The 16,196-nt window shown below is 51.2% G+C and overlaps 1 protein-coding gene across 2 annotated transcripts in view; it reads right to left on the bottom strand.

Moving 5' to 3' along the window:
- Window positions 1–367: 367 nt before the first annotated feature.
- Grhl1 (grainyhead like transcription factor 1) overlaps window positions 368–16,196 on the bottom strand; it is a 45,107-nt gene continuing 29,278 nt past the window's right edge. For both annotated transcript variants that reach the window (XM_059248283.1, XM_059248284.1), the window contains exons 9-16: window positions 13,243–13,401; window positions 8,067–8,118; window positions 7,567–7,706; window positions 6,552–6,589; window positions 4,301–4,392; window positions 3,943–4,028; window positions 2,911–2,975; window positions 368–1,319 (exon numbers count right to left, since the gene is read on the bottom strand). In XM_059248283.1, the coding sequence (XP_059104266.1) occupies window positions 1,205–1,319; window positions 2,911–2,975; window positions 3,943–4,028; window positions 4,301–4,392; window positions 6,552–6,589; window positions 7,567–7,706; window positions 8,067–8,118; window positions 13,243–13,401 (747 nt within the window). In that variant the 3' untranslated portion in view covers window positions 368–1,204. The remainder of the gene's footprint in view (window positions 1,320–2,910; window positions 2,976–3,942; window positions 4,029–4,300; window positions 4,393–6,551; window positions 6,590–7,566; window positions 7,707–8,066; window positions 8,119–13,242; window positions 13,402–16,196) is intronic.

The raw sequence follows: 16,196 nt of genomic DNA on the forward strand, positions 1-16,196 counted from the left end.
ATTGTATTTCTGTTACAGGATTTGTTATAAAATTACATTGTAAAGTTTTTTTTTGTTTTTTTTTTTAAATATTTAAGTGTGTACAAAACATTCTCCTGCCACGGTAACATAAATCCACGAGAACTTTCTAGGTAGCACACACGGTAGCCGAGGCTTGAAAGCTCCGAAACGTGGCAGTCGCAGAAGTAGGCCCCTTTTGGGACGTGTCGTTGGCTCTCGATGACGGCTGTGACTCCGCAGGGCACAGCTTGCTGACACCTGCATGCACATCCCACACAGTGGCTGCAGCCGAGTCTTCCCTCAGTTCCACTCAGGCTGCAGAAGCCCATGTGATGATGATGATGACATGCTCCAGAGCAGGTGGCTTTTTGCTATGCGAGGGAACACTTGCTCGTGTTTGGGAAAATGCATTCTACCTGCTTGGTCCACGTTATACAAAATAGCCTCTTCTCTGGGGAGGGTTTTCAAAGTAGATCTTCCTGTTTGCCTTCACTATCTGTACACAGACACCGTCTTTATATATTATGTATTTGTATCAGACATGTATGTACACATTTACAGGCAGACCTTCAGAACGATATTGCACTTATATACAACGCAGCTTTAACTGAGCTAACCCCGCACGGTCACCCACTGAAGTTCTTCATAAGAAAGGCAGTCGAGATATCCAAGGAAGTTGCAAGAAAGGTTCCAGTGATGCACCCTATTTAGTAAACATCGGAGGAGGAGAGGAGGAGGGAGAGGACTCAACCCTTTATTACTCAAGGCTGGGCCCACTCCCCAAGGCAGCTGGAGTTAGACTGCGGTCAGGCAAGAGCACAAACTCCTCAAAGACCAGCTACTGCCTGCCCGACTTGCCAACCAGCGGCCCACGGCTATCCAGGACACAGGCGGATCTTCCGAGATTGGTAAATTATGTAGCAGATAACCCAAAGGTTCCCACAGTCTTATATCCAGTACAAAGTCCTCACGTTTTGCTTTCTAAGCCCATCAGAAATTCAAACAACAACGTATGGATTTCTATCACATGGGAAACCCGAACACAGCATGTGACAGGCAGCGCCTTCTCCTACGTGAAAGGTTCCTTCCCTGATATTCAAGGTGTTGGCAGGGTGGGTGCCCGGGCTCCTCAGCTGGCCAAACTCTAAGTTCTATGGGACATTTTCACTGAACTCCCACACCTGGGGGCTGAGTGCCCCGCACCTTAGATCTCTGTCAGGGTGAGCTTGTACGACCCGCCGGCTTCTTCAATCTGCAGCTGGAAGGTGTCTTCATTAGAATAGTGTTTCACAATGTTGTCGTCCATGTTCACCAGGATCCTGGACAAAGACAGGGCATGAGTCCCCACCAGCCTCCTCGGCTCTGGAGCGAGGCCTGGATTTGCTTGATAGTGGGCATTGACTGGCTGTGACTTGTGGGGACATTGACACACCCTCCCATGCTGTGGCTCTCTCATTCAGAAGACGGAGAGCCCCGTGGTGCCTAAGGTAGGGACCAGTGAGAGCCAGGTAGGGAGGGAACCGAGTTAAGGATCCCAGCGGTGGAAGCAGGTGGCAGATGGAGAACGCTGCCTGTTTTATCACATCTGGCCTAGAGTGTTCACGCACCAAATGGTACCCGATACGGATTGTTCTGCGTTCGAATCCGTAGAACTCATCTCCAAGGAGTCAGTCACCTGACGGTTACCCTTCCTGGTAAGCCACCCTCAAAGTTTAAACAAAGTAGTTAAGCTTAATCCTTCCTGTTAGATTCATCTAGAAAATTCCAATTAGCATTTGGTTTAGAAATAAGACAAAAGGTCTTATACTATGTATTGTGCTTATTCGTGCCGAAGAGCACAAACACTTCAAGGAAACCAGAACTACAAATCGCTCAGCAGGCGAAGGTGCTTGTGGCTGTGACCAAGCCTGGCGACCTGTGTGCCATCCTCGGTACCCACGTGGTAGGAGAGAACTGACTCCTGAAAGCTGACCTCTGACCTTCACGAGTGCATTGTGGCACAGATACACACACACACACACACACACACACACACACACACACACACAATACTAAAAATTAATTTCTGGACAAGAAGCAATTTTCTGTAGCTTGAAAATACAGCCTAGGGTAGGGCGTTCAAGAAGAAAGGGAAAAGGCTTTGGGGTCAGTCAGAACTGGTTTGAGTCACAGCCCCACATCACCAAACCACACAATCACAGACAGGCCCTTCCTCCTCTGAGCCTCAGATACCTCATTTAAGAACACTAAGACCCATCTCAAAAACATGAAGTGGAAACCAGGTAAGTGGTGTGAGTCGTGTGACAGGAAGAAGACACCGACCTCCTTAGGCAGCTTCCTCGTGTACCCCAGAAGGTGGAGCCACTTCACGGCTGCCAGGCATGGGAAGGGCGAATACAGATTTCCTTTTTCCCTTGAAAAACTGATCTTGCTGGGCAGTGGCAGCACACGCCTTTAATCCCAGCACTCGGGAGGCAGAGCCAGGCGGATCTCTGTGAGTTCGAGGCCAGCCTGGTCTACAAAGCAAGTTCCAGGAAAGGCGCAAAGCTACACAGAGAAACCCTGTCTCGAAAAACTAAAAAAAAAAAAAAACAAAAACAAAAAAACCCAAAAAGACTGATCTTCAAATTTAATAAGGAAAAGAAAGCGAGGCATGGTGGTTCACGCCTACACTTTCTGCACTGGGGAGCCTGAGACAGGAGGATTGCCAAGAGTTCAGGGCTAGCCTGGGCTACAGAGTGTGACCTGACTCACTCTTCCACTTTCTCCCACACAAACAAAAGCAGGAACCCCAGATTTAACACTTGCATTTTCATGGCTGCTTCTGGACGGCATGCCACTGAGAGCACGTCCCGTCAGAGCTATGGACGACTGTCTTCAGGGGCACACAGAACACTGGTCATTACTCACCCTTTCTTGCACTTCTTAAATATTTTCCCAATCTTGTCATGGGGGACATCATACTTGTCTGAGATCTAAAAGAACAGAGAACAAGAATGTTGTTGTCAAAGCTTTAGAAAACAACCACACAATTACACTCAAGTGTCCATTTTATCTTTTTTAAAAAGATTTTTATTTATGTGTACGTGTGTACACGTATTTACTAATTTTGAATTTGTGTGTATGAGCATTTTGTCTGCGTATGTGTCTGGGTACCACATGATGCCTGGTACCTCTGCAAGTCAGAAGAGGGCACTGCGTCCTCGGGACTGGAGTTACAGACAGCCATGTGCCATCATGTGAGTGCTGGGAACTGAACTCTGGTCCTCTGGAAGAACAGCAGTGCTCTTAACCACTGAACCATCTCTACAGTCTGTGTGTGTGTGGATGTGTGTGTGTGTGTGTGTGTGTGTGTGTGTGTGTGTGTGTTGACACCTCAAATTTGGAATTCCTTCTGTCTACCTGTTCCTCCCAATATTGGGTTTCTCTATGTAGCCCTGGCTGTCCTGGCTGTAGACCAGGCTGGCCTCGAACTCACAGAGATCTGCCTTGCTCTGCCTCCCGAGTGCTGGGATTAAAGGCGTGCGCCACCACCGCCCGGCTATGGATGACATTTTAAGGCTTTACTATTGTCAGCTTCCAAGTGGTTTGCTACACACACACAGACACACAGACACACACGCACGCACGCACGCACACATACACAGAGTTAAACTGCCCCCTAGGCCATCACACATGGAATTCAGCAGAACAGACGTGACAGAGTGACCCACCTACCAACTCCAGGCTGCTCACAAGGGACAAGACAGACCTGCAGTCAAGCAAGGATGCCCAGGGCGGGCCAGAGGCGGGCAGTGCTACAGACATCCACAAAGGACGGCTGGGAAAAGAGGTCAAGGTTCCAGCGCGGCAGAGGATTCGCGTTGTCTAACAAAGTGCTTCAGCAGGACTGCGAGGCTCCCTACATTTTTACAGAGGGACTGTGGTGTGCATCCTACTTACTGCCTCCATCAAGCCCTTCAAAGACGGCGTCTTGAGCATCAGAGCATCGAAGACTTCCTCTGACTCCTTTCGGACATAGAGCAGCACTGGGTGGGGGCGGGGGAGAAAAGCAGTCAATTCACATGAGCAAATTCATGAAAAGAGATCACAGGTACTAGCTCCATGAGGGACAGCAACACACACCACCACAGTGCGAGCCTCAGGACCCAGCTGCGGCTTCCCCTGAACTCTGCCTCCCTCCACACTCGGGGAGGTGGTGGTCTGAAAGGCGAGCATGCAGGGGGCGAAACCAGAGAAGCCAAGTGCAGGAGCTCACTGTGGTCTAATTATTCCCACTTATCACCGGGACCCAGCACACCTCTCTTGGGTTCCTCTGTCCGGGTCAGCTTTGCAGGTGGAGGAACTATGAAGTCATCATCGGTTCCAAAGGGCCCCCTTTTCAAGACAGACCTGTGGGTGAGCAGAGGCACAGTTAGGTCGGTCATCCGCTTCAACTCCGATAACTGCCTGAGCAGAAGGAGGTTTTTTAAAGCAGTCACTGCACTTTAGACTCAAAATCCTTTCATTTTTTGTGTGGTCCAAGCCAGATGACGACCTGGGCAGCGTTCATTAGGGCTAGGCCACACAAATGATGTGTGGATGGGCTCCGTTGCTGGACATCCTTCCACTAACTCAGCTCTGAGCCCAGGAAAGCAGAGCCAGGCCTGCTGTGACAGAAGACACCTAGGCAGGCCGGCCACCTCCTCCGCTTGGCTTTAAGGGTTTTATGTCACAGGTCGGGGCTCTTCAAGGTGTGTCAGGTATACAGTTGTGGCCGAAATGTGTGGTCTACGCTGCAGGAAATTCCAGGCCCACAGGTAGGACAGGCCATTAGAAGGCCTGGGTGACAACCACAGTGTAGCTTCTAAAGGCTTCCAGGAAATAGCAGGGGTGGGGGGTGGGGGCTGGGTGATGGGAGGGTGGACAAGGAGCCTGATAGAAAAGTGCACAGGTCTGAGGTGCAGCGGGCAAAGGCCTGTGTTCTGGAGAGCGTCTGTGAGGCGAGTGAAGAAAGATGAGTGGAAATAAGGACAGCAAGTCCTTTTTCAGAACGGGCCTGTTAGTAGCAGTACACCTCAGCTCCCTGGTCACCACAGGAACTTGGTGACGGCGCCTGCAGGAGCCGTGTCTGAGACACCAGGAATGGGACCAGTGGTGCAGGCCTGGCGCTCAGACAAGGCACAGCTGGCAGCAAATGTGGGCTAGGAGCGGGTCTGAGGAGGGAAAGCGAAAACAGAGAACCAAAGAAGCCAGGCATGGGGGCTGTGACTGCCACCACAGCACTCAGAAGCCCGAGGTGACTCCGGACTGGGCTACACAGTGAGCCCTAGGCCAGCTGGGCCAGGGTCCAGCCTGTCTCAAAAGCCAAAACCCAAACTGAGATGCAGGGAGAGAGGGCTAAGGAAGCCGCCAACATCTGGGCGTTCCATCTCCATGCACTTTTGTGTGAGTAGAAACAGCAATGACCAAAGCAGATTCTACTGTTTCTTCAGAACTCAGTCCCCAAGTCATCATGGCGGACGAGCCAGGCTAGGGTCTGCAGAGGCTGTGGATATTCTAACAGCAGGGGACCTGCTGGGCACAGAACCCAAGGGGGTGAGCAGGCACCTACAGAGAGGGGCATCAAGGCTGCAGAGGACATGGGCTCCCTGTCCTGATTCTGCACACTGCCTCCCTACGGGGAAACCAGCATTTCCTGGACAGGAGGCTGGGTCTGTGGCCACACAAGGAAAACACCAGCACTGAATAGAGTCAGGGCCAGGGGCTGCTCCAGGGGACGGGAGCCCCACGTCAACAGAGGCCATCGGTGACTCCCTGTGAGTGAAGGGACGGCTTCATCTTCCAGCGGGAAACAGTCCCGCGCTGATACAAGTGAGTGAGTAAGCTGGAAGTCTGGAGGTGAAAGAGGCATTGACAGGGTACAGTGCAGGTCTCCACAGCACAGGAGGCAAAAGGCAAGACGTCTAAGCAGAGGCTTGGGCACGTGGGCACCGTGGGCACGGGCATGAGATAAACGGAGCGGGGTGCCAGGGGAGGAGCTGTCAGGGACAGTGTTGCCGTAAGCCATCCTGCCACTGTGCACATCTGGAGTGCGCCGTGAGGCCTCAACTGCAGAGGCCCCGAAAGTAAGTCAAAGCAGGTTGTTCCAGACTGAGACGGTTAAGCACCCCACCATGGGAGGCTCTCAGCTGGATCTGGCCTCGCCTAAAGGTGTTAAGGGTGTTACTGCACCATTGGTGTGACCTGGGCTGCATCTGGTCTGCGGCTGAGGCGGCAGAGTTCCCTCCCACACCGTGGGACACAAGCGAGGTCCCTGTTAACAGGAGGCGGACACCTGGTATTCAGGAACAGAGGGGCTCTGGCCTGAGACTCGCTGAGTAGCCCAGGATGGCTTCAATTCCCATCTTCCCGCCTCAGTCTCACAAGTGCTAGGATGTCAGGTGGGCGTCACTGCACCTCACTGAGAAACTTGACGTAAATAACTCGGAGGGAAACAGGCTCTTCTCATCAGATCTCTACATTTTTGGCAAGTTTGAGTTTATTAGAGTAAAAGAAAACGTAAGCCTTACCCTTCACCTTCCAGTTCTTCAGGGGGGATGGGAAGAACCTAAGACCAAAACCACAGAGTCAGACTGTTTTCCAAACTCGTTCAAATAGTTCAGACAACGGATAAGTAAATTAGTCCCAAGATGGAGATAATTTTGAATGTGACCAGCCTAACACCAAATCCTTCTTCTAAAGGACACAATCCTGTAGCCATATCTTCCAACGCCCGGATTTTTTACAGCTGACTCAGGGGCTGGTCTCTGTGGGCCCAACCTGGTGGAGGCCGGCTGATGTCAACGTTTAGTGGAAGGATGCCCCACTCATTCAGTCCCTCACTGTGTGTGGCTCCCTCTGCAACAGAATGGCAGAGTGGAATAGCCCCCTGGGGACGATACAGACCAAAAATTCTGAGCCATTCACTGGTACCAGTCCCTTCACAGGAAAAGCCAGCAGACTGCAGCTCACCCTGAGGTGTCTCAGTGGAGTCAGAGTATTGGTAACGCCTCTGAAAACTCTTTAGTCCCTTACAAATCTGTCCAGTAAGTGCATGGCAGGGTCTCTTTTGTGACCTCAGTGAAAAAGAAAAGCCACACTCGCCCGAAGCTCCTGTCCCACAAAGCAGGGAGTGGCCGGCTTTTAAATGTGGCATGGGTCGTTCAGACATGGCTAGAGAGCACATGGCACATGTCAATGACATCCACAACAGGAACTACAAGAAGGGGGCCTTTGGACACAGGTGTCACTCAAGCTGAGCTTACAAGACCACAGACTCGAACTCTGAACGTGAGGCTACTCTCAACATCTTCAAATGCGCTACGACATGAAAGGATACAAGCGGAACTTAGGCGACAGGTCCGACACTGTATCTTTGGCTCAGCACCGTTTACCGCTTGACTGCAATGGGTATCATTGTCACTTTCACGGCTGAAAGTTCCCGAGAGCTCACTAGCTAACTAAAGGGCCACTGCAGTCTGACTATGAAAAACGCCAGTTTCTTTCTGCCGGCCCTGCAGCCTCTCCCAGGAGGCTGGTACCTACGTGACTGCCCCGCTGCAGGTTGGTAAAATGCACATCAGGGATGAAGAGGACAGGCTGGGTTTCCAGATCCAGGAAGGGCTTGAACACCGTGATGTCCGTCCGTTTGTGTGAGGGAAGCAGCTGCACCTTAACATCGGGAACTGGGGAGCAAAAGCAGGCCACCAAGAGATTAAAGTCATGGGCTGCTGTGTGCGGTGGGATGCTCAGCTTTAATCCCAGCACCACCACCCCGGGGGCGGGGGCTGCTCCAGCTCTAGGATTTGGAGGCCAGCCTGGTCTACACAGTGAGCCAGAACCAGCATCCAAAAAGCCTGAGCCCAGGATAACCCAAGACACTGGCCCGCAGTTCTGTGGGCAAGTCTCTACCCTCCTCTCAGCTGCTGGTGACAGCCATGTCAGCCTCATCCCCATCCAGCCCACACTCTGCAGGACACGCCACCGCCAGGTGCCCCCTGGAACCCAGGCCAGGCGTCCCCGGGAACCCAGGTCAGTGCACTTGCCTTTTCTCTTGCTCTGCTTCCGCTCTTCGTCCCTGATTTTCCGCTCAGCGCCCTGCAGACAAAGGAGACAAGAGCCTGCAGGTCAGGCCCTCTGGGAATGACAAGGCTCTCTGCAAGTGAATGCCGTCATAGGACTTGCCACATGCGTTTCCTCTCCAAAGCCCACCCCTCGCACTGAAGTACATCCTAAGCATGTATGGAAATGTCACATGGAAACCCCTTTCTACAATTAACATATCTAATAACACTTTTACAACTTCTTAAAATCATTTCTGGCTACATCAATCACAGGGAACATTTTTTTTAAACTTTACTTTTTTTCTTAACATTTATTTTATTATGTATAGAGTGTTCTGTTTGCATGTATCCCTGCACACCAGAAGAGGACATCAGATTTCGTTGCAGATGGTTGTGAGCCACCATATGGTTGCTGGGAATTGAACTCAGGACCTCTGGAAGAGCAGCCAGTGCTCTTAACCTCTGAGCCATCTCTCCAGCCCGTCACAGGGAACACTTTAACCACAAGTAAAGCAAAATTCCTCTTGATAACAGATGCGGCCAGACACAATCAGGTATCGGTCACAAAAACAAAGATGTCACTAGTGGTCTTTGTGCTGTGTGCTGTAAAAGGACTTATCTGTGCTATGTGTACATCAACTGTACAGAGTGGCAGCATCATGCAACTGAACCCACAAAAATAGTCACGAGAACTCTACTAGTAAAAACCATGACCTGACATCGGGTACCATCCCACATGTCAACACTGAATCATTCTCCTTTGTCTAGTGATAACGTCTCTGGACCGTGCAGATGCCCAGCGAGGCAGAAACTGTTGGCTTTGTTTCTGTTAAATACACTCCCTGATAGGAAGGAGGAAGGGAAGGGCCTCTCATCGATCTTTGGCATCATTAAACGATAAGGATCAGGTTTGAAAACAGAACACAGAACTGTCTGCCTGCTCTAGAAGGTGCTAACATCTTGTACATGGACATGGCAGATGTACAACATGGTAGATGTACAGCCTGCTTCTAAGAATTGCTATATACGGGGCCAGAGAGACGGCTCAGCAGGTAAAATGCTTGCAATACAAGGGTATAAGGACTAGAGTTCAGGTCCCCAGAAGCCACGTAAACTGTGGGTGGGCACTACAGCCCTGCCTACAATCCCAGTGAGCAAAAGGTAGAGACTGCGTAAGTCCGGAGTAAGCTGGCTAGCAGGAGCTGCCAGACTGGCAATTTGGGTTCAAATGAGAGATCCTGCCTCAACATATACCATGGAAAGTAATCAAGGAAGATACAATACATCAAACTCTGACCTCTTCACACATACACACACAGACACACCCCGTCTCACGTGAATATCCACATGCAAATAAATACATACACACGCACACAGACACCGCACACAAATACAATGAAATAATTGCCATATGCTGCTGACACAGACTCCCTGACAGAGAAGCAGGGCAGTGTCCCCAGGCCCCTAGCCAATCCGGGATAGAGCTGCATGTCTCCCTGTGCCTCCTAACAGCCTCGGAGTAACTTCAGTTAGATGAGGAGCTGTACCTCCACCCCAAAGGTGGTCTCACAGACCTTGTCATTAGCCATATCCAGAAAGAATAACAAGAAACTCAGGCTCACAATCGATTCTGAACTGACGGCCCCTGCAGAATGGGAGGGGGCAGGACAGGCCCTTCGGCTGTAAGCCCTGGTGCCTCCAGAGTGCCCGCTGAAGAAGAGCAAGGACGACAGAGCACAGGGGATTCCATCCTGAGAGCTCAGCAGCTTCCAGGTACATGGGGTGCAAAGAGGTTCCTCTAAACACACCCCAGACGCAGAAACACACCCTGACATGCACACAGGGTGAGCACACTGTCTGTTCTCACCAACTGGACTGGAAAAAGCTTTCCTCTCTCAGGGCACTGAGCCAACACCCAGGAAAATCCTGCTCAGTAGTGCCGGGTAATGAGCCTGGCACAGTGTGGCCCCAGAGTCACCTATTGGATCATAAGATGACATCTGAACAAATCGACTGTTTCCAAGAAACTTAATGAGGTCTCAGGACAAACCTGAAGAAGAGTCCTAGGAATAAAAACACCCAGCCCCAGCAAGGCAAAGTGCACAAGGCCAGATGCCCAGCAAGACAGGCAGGTTTCTTTCCCAACAGAAAGGAAATCAAACCATGGAAGTGGACCCAGACACGGGCACCAGGCACAGACATTAAGTCGGTAATGTCATTTTATCCCATATGTCAAAAGCTATCGAAAAACTACGCCTGGCCTGAGGGTGTGGCTCAGTGGAACAGCAACTGCCTAGTGTGCACAAGATTCCACGTTTGCTCAGGACCACAAAAAGAACCAACAAAAACAATAACAACAGCACTACCTACCAACAGCAAAACCAAACCCACCGCTCCCTAAGTGGGTCCAGCTTGAACTTTCAGAGATGGACAGAGTTCAGCTCCGTGGTTCAGACCCAGCAAAGGATCAGCAAGCCTGGGACCTAACGATGGGAACTCTCTGGAATGAGGTAAGAAAAACCAAAACAACAACGATGGGCCTACGCGAAACTCAAAGCACTTCACAGGTGTAACTGGAGAACCTGAGAGGAAGGAGCAGCCATGTCTGAAGAAACAAGGGCCAGACATGTTCCAAACCCAAGGAAAGCCACAAACACACAAATGCTCGGCAAACTCAAGGACATGGAGCTGCATCAGACTCACATGCTCACAACCAGTGGGAGAGAAAACTCTTGCTAAGAGTTACAGACAGGAAGCTCTTAGGCACAGAATAGACCCGGGTGGCCGCAGCCCCATCAGCAGCGCCAGCTGTAAGTCTGTGTAGCACCTGTGGGCCGACAGACGGACATCACACCCAGCACAAGACCTTAACGCGAAATATGCACTTCTCACCAAGAAGAGCTGACGGTTCCCTCCCAGTTCACAGACGCCGCAAGGTGTTACGGGAAGTCCTGGGACGGAACGGGGACCGACTGACCGCAAGCTCTTTGGACCCTCTCTCTCCTCTTCACCTGCTGGAAATGTGCTTGGGCACAGCACAGGGCTGGTCCCCAAACGCTAGGCTAAAACCTGCTGCTTGTTTGGGTGAAGATGCCAATGACTCCGGGGAGGAGACTGACTTCTGTGGGAGCGTCAGCGAGATGGTGGCACAGGTCTTAAGCCCAGCCCTCGGGGGAACAGGCAGCAGGCTCAGGAATTCAAGGTCATTCCTGTTTCTATAATGGGCAGGGGCTACATAAGACAGTGTGTCAGACACCAGAAGGATGGGTCAGCGAGACGAGACAGTAGAAAAGGCAGCGACCCAAGTTCCACTGGTTAGAAATCCAAACTTGGCCACGTTTTCCCTGAAAATGTGGGGAGTGGCTGTTGTTCCTGAAAAGACGAGAAACTCACGTATCAACCAGCTCAGCAGCTCATAACGAAGGGATGGTACTATGGCCTTAGGAAGGAAATATACCGCCGGCACGTCAAAGGACGTCCCAAAGTGCCTTACTTCTCATTTCTGACTACAAGTGAGAGTTGAGAGCCGGGAGGCGGCACCGGAAGACAGCGAACAGCACATGGGTCAAACTCAGAGGACAGTCAGGGCAGCGGAGAGCTGAGCAGCTCTGGTTTGCAGAGGCCTTAAGAAAATAGCGTGTTCAAGACACTCAAAAAGTGAACTCATGAATTCTCAAGAATGCCCAGGGAAATTATTAGTCAGCAAAGATTTAACAGAACACCAGGTGTTAAATTAAAAAGTTTGAATAGAACTGCAGTTTCTCTAGTTTTATAAAAAGAATGAGCCGGGCGGTGGTGGCGCACGCCTTTAATCCCAGCACTCAGGAGGCAGAGCCAGGCGGATCTCTATGAGTTCAAGGCCAGCCTGGACTACAGAGCGAGTTCCAGGAAAGGTGCAAAGCTACACCGAGAAACCCTGTCTCAAAAAAACAAAACAAAACAACAACAAAAAAAAGCCAAAAAAACAAACAAAAAGGATAAAAACATCCTGATAGCTCCTCCAAAGGGCTCTTCTTTGTCTTCGAGACTGTGTGTGTGTGTGTGTGTGTGTGTGTGCCTGTGCATATAGCCCAGGCTGGCCTCTGTCTCCCAGTTCTCCCGGCCTCTCAGGTGCTGGTGCCACACACCTGGATCACCAGCTTTTCTCTGGGCTCCAGAGGAATGTGGTCAGATGGGAAGAGCCTGACCTGTGCCCACCAGCTCTGACTCACTGTTTCCACGGACAGCCCACGGGAAGCACCTGTGTTCCACTAATCTCCACACCTGGTACCGGGGCCTGGGAAGGAGCGGATTACATGGCAAAGGGGAGGGACGGCTGCTAGATGACTTGCTGGAAGATGGGGAAATGACCCTAGGTCAGCTGTGGAAGCCCAAGGTGATCACAAGGGACCAGACAGCAGAACAATCGGAGGTATAATGAAGACACAGAGAGGGTCTGAGTGATCCGATGTGAGCCACTGCAGGCTTGAGACAGACGCAAACCGTGTCCAGCAGGAGGCAGGAAAGGAATGAAAACAGACTCTGGAGACGGTCTAGAAAGGAATGCAGACCTGCTCACACCTCGATGGCGGCTCAGTAGGAGTGAGCTACCAATGGATAGTAAAAGGGTGATGCTTTCAGCCACGAATTTGTGGTCATTTGTTACAGGTGGAGACCCTGGCCTGCACATGCGCCCATCGGGCAGGCTGATGAGAAAGCTCTCTGAAGGCGAAGGTCCCAGGCGCCCTCTAGTGGTCACACGCGGCAGCCCGGCCAGTCTCGGACCACACAGAAGCCCAGGCTCTGCAGCCGGCAAAAGTGGCCTCTGTGTCCCAGGGAGAAGCAGCTGCACCAGAGAAACTTTAAGCGGATGCAGAAATCCTGGGGACAGCCTGACTGAGGGCCTTCAGGGAGGCAAGTCAGGTGGAGGGTGGTCCGTACAGTAGTTACTGATCTGGGCCCAGGACCAGGTCCACATCCTTTACTTTATCGGACCCAAACAACAAAGCGTAGCATCTCATCATCCCGGTCTTTTTAGGGCAAGTGAGTATTTCCCCTTCCTTCTACAATTTAGCTTCTTTTCATGCAAGGGTAAATGGTAAGTGCCCACTTCAGGTTAGCGGCTGTATGGAAGGAAGCCTTCCCCAGCTGCTCTTCGCTAAGCCGGCTGCTCACTCACCTTATCGCAGAAGACCTTTATCTGGCAGTAGGCCCGGTGGACTGGCTTGTTGCTGCGGTTGTTATAGCTGTAGGTGTCGATCTGGATGTTGAGTGGTAAGCCCTTCACGCCCTTCTGAGAAGAGAAATCCGTGCTTAAGCAGTTCACAGAGATGAACACCTGGGAAGGAAGAGCAGCCTCCATGAGTTGCAACTCCAGCAGCCAGCCCGGCCTGGCCCGGCCTTTGCAAATGACGGACCCTCGAGACGCTCATGATTCTTTTTTTTTTTCACGTTACAGCTTATCATGATGAAGGGGAGTCAGAGCAGGAACACATGGCAGGAACTGAGGCAGAGATGGAGGAACAGCGCTTCCTACCTGGCTCTCCATGGCTTGCTCAAACTGCTTTCTCTTACCACCCCGGGTCGTCTATCTAGAAGTGGCACTATTGGGCAGTGGGCGGGACTCTGCTGACTCATCTGGAGGGCAGTTCTGAGCACAGGCAGGGAGAGGAAGAGGGGAGCATGGGAGCTGCTGACTCCCAGGATCGCTCTTGGATGTCAGCGAGGACAAGCGGACAACGTGGCCCCCACGGCTAATGTCATTTGCCAGGGACACTGCGGTGCGTCTCCTGGCTGCTGGGGAACAACCCTGCACACTCTCTGGAACCACCTGTACCTTCGATGTCACCTCAGTCTGTAGCAGCCTATGTCCTAGTGTGGCAGGACTTCACCTAAGCTGGCTTCTCCTAATCTGTAGTTTGACTATAAAATTCCAGCGGAATTCACATGCAACCCCAGCCCGCTCATAGTCATTTCTCTTTCTTCTGGGTGTTTGGTAACAGAATCACTTTGGGCCGAGTCCTCAGAGAATAATTTAAAATCCCAGTGATGTCCAAGATTCTTTTGGGGGTGGCCTTTCATAATTTAAATATAATTTGGATTCACCACAGGCTTGGGTACACACAACAATTGGCAAAGGCTTCCACAGGCTTTAATTACGCTGGCTACTGGACAGTCACAAAACATGACTACATTCCTCATTGAGATGTGGTGAGAACACATGAGAAGCCATGAGACATTGTTATGGGTTGAGAGAGCCTTTGTACACGGGAGAAAGGAACTCTGTGGGCCACTGGTGGACATGTTTCCTCCAGACACAAAGCACTGTAGAGAGCAGCAGGCGGGCACTGAGGTCACCCGCCACCTCACCTTTCACCAGCAGCTGAACTGTCACTGACCCACACGGTCAGTTTCCACAATTGTCACTAAGTCCAATAGGGTCAGTTCCCTGGAACAGCTGCCATGTCCTTGATATACCACCCAGCAGAGAAGCTTCCCAGCACAGCCCCTCCTTCGAAGAGGAAGTCAGAGAGCGGCACACCTAGTCCTGCCTCCCTGTCCTGCCTCCCTCTCAGTCACCCCATGCTCACCACCTAGCGAGATTTCTCAAAAGTTAAAGCAAATGGAGACACACGATCATGCAGTACAGGACACTTGGCAAAGCTGGTGGGGTTCTGCACAGTGAGTGAGCATGCTCCGACCCCTTTCTATGGTTCTATATAGTTAGTGAGCATGCTCCGACCCCTTTCTATGGTTCTATATAGTTAGTGAGCATGCTCCGACCCCTTTATGGTTCTATATAGTTAGTGAGCATGCTCCGACCCCTTTTATAGTTCTATATAGTGAGCATGCTCCGACCCCTTCTATGGTTCTGCACAGTGAATAAGCATGCTCCGACCCCTTTTATAGTTCAGCACAGTGAGTGAGCATGCTCTGTTCTCTCATTTTATGGTTCTGGGTTTGAAGCTGTCTAATGTGGTCAGATGCTTCTCATTTCCCAGGCCAATGTCTTTGGAATTTATTTATGGGCACCAACCATGCAGTGGATAGGATTAAAAACACAGTTTTGTTTTGTTTTTTAATGGGCAACTTCATTTCAGAGATGTGAGACCCTTACGCCACACAACCAGGACTCTTTCCAGCACCTAGGCCCCACCAGTCAAGATCGGATGACCCGAGAAGCACTGGCCGTCCACCTCAACTAAGACACAGGCAGGGCTGGCCTTGGGTCGTAAATGGGTTTGTGATGGGGACTGTGTGCTACAGGAGCACTGAATGGAAGAGAAGAGGGCAGGAAAGAGAAGCTGGAGAGACAGAGTTAGAGCCACGGTAACCAAGAGCCAGTGCCGGGCAGGGCACAAAGTGCGGCCGGCGGGTGACTCTACTAAGTGGGAAAAGACTGAACAACCTAACAAGACTTGGGACATGTACAGTACAAGATCTGAAGATCACCCTATCTGTTCCTTCACCAGCGTCCCCCAGATCTTTCTCACTATCCCTGGGCACCGTCAGTCCCACCTCATGCTGACCCTGCCAGCTTCCTTACTGATCCCGTTAGGTCCACCCCACAGCCCTCCGCTGCCTGTGCTGGTCTGCAAGGGTCCTGTGGGATCCCGTCCTCCACATAAAACTTGTCTCTCCGGACAGGCTGGAACAGTTGCCATACTTGGTGCTTGGGACTACGCTGGGCTCTTTGACACGCTACAGAGCTATCCTGTGCCCAGAAGAGGGCGCTGCCCTCCCACATTTGAATCTCCAGGAGATGCTAAGGCTGTTCCAGCGGAAGGTGAAGTGCTCGCCCACCATGGTAAAGCTACCTCTCCCCACTGACCTAATCCCAGATTTTACCCTTTGGTAAAGATCTAGATGGAAGGCGCTCAGATGCGTCCCTTTCTCTAGACTGTTCACACTCTGGCAATGTGGTAGCTTGCTTCTAAAAGTTGTCTAACTATTTCCAGTAAATGAACAAAATTACTTGACTTAAACAAACAAACAAACAAACAAACAAAAAAACAAAACTTGAGTGTGTGTGCCAGAGAACAACCCGGGGCGTTATCCTTTGAAACACCATCTATCCCTTTGAGACAGGTCTCCTCTTGGCCTGGAGCTCACCGTGAGGCTAGAATGTATGGT

This window comes from Peromyscus eremicus, chromosome 22, assembly GCF_949786415.1.
Source record: "Peromyscus eremicus chromosome 22, PerEre_H2_v1, whole genome shotgun sequence".
NCBI classification, from domain to species: Eukaryota; Metazoa; Chordata; class Mammalia; order Rodentia; family Cricetidae; genus Peromyscus; species Peromyscus eremicus.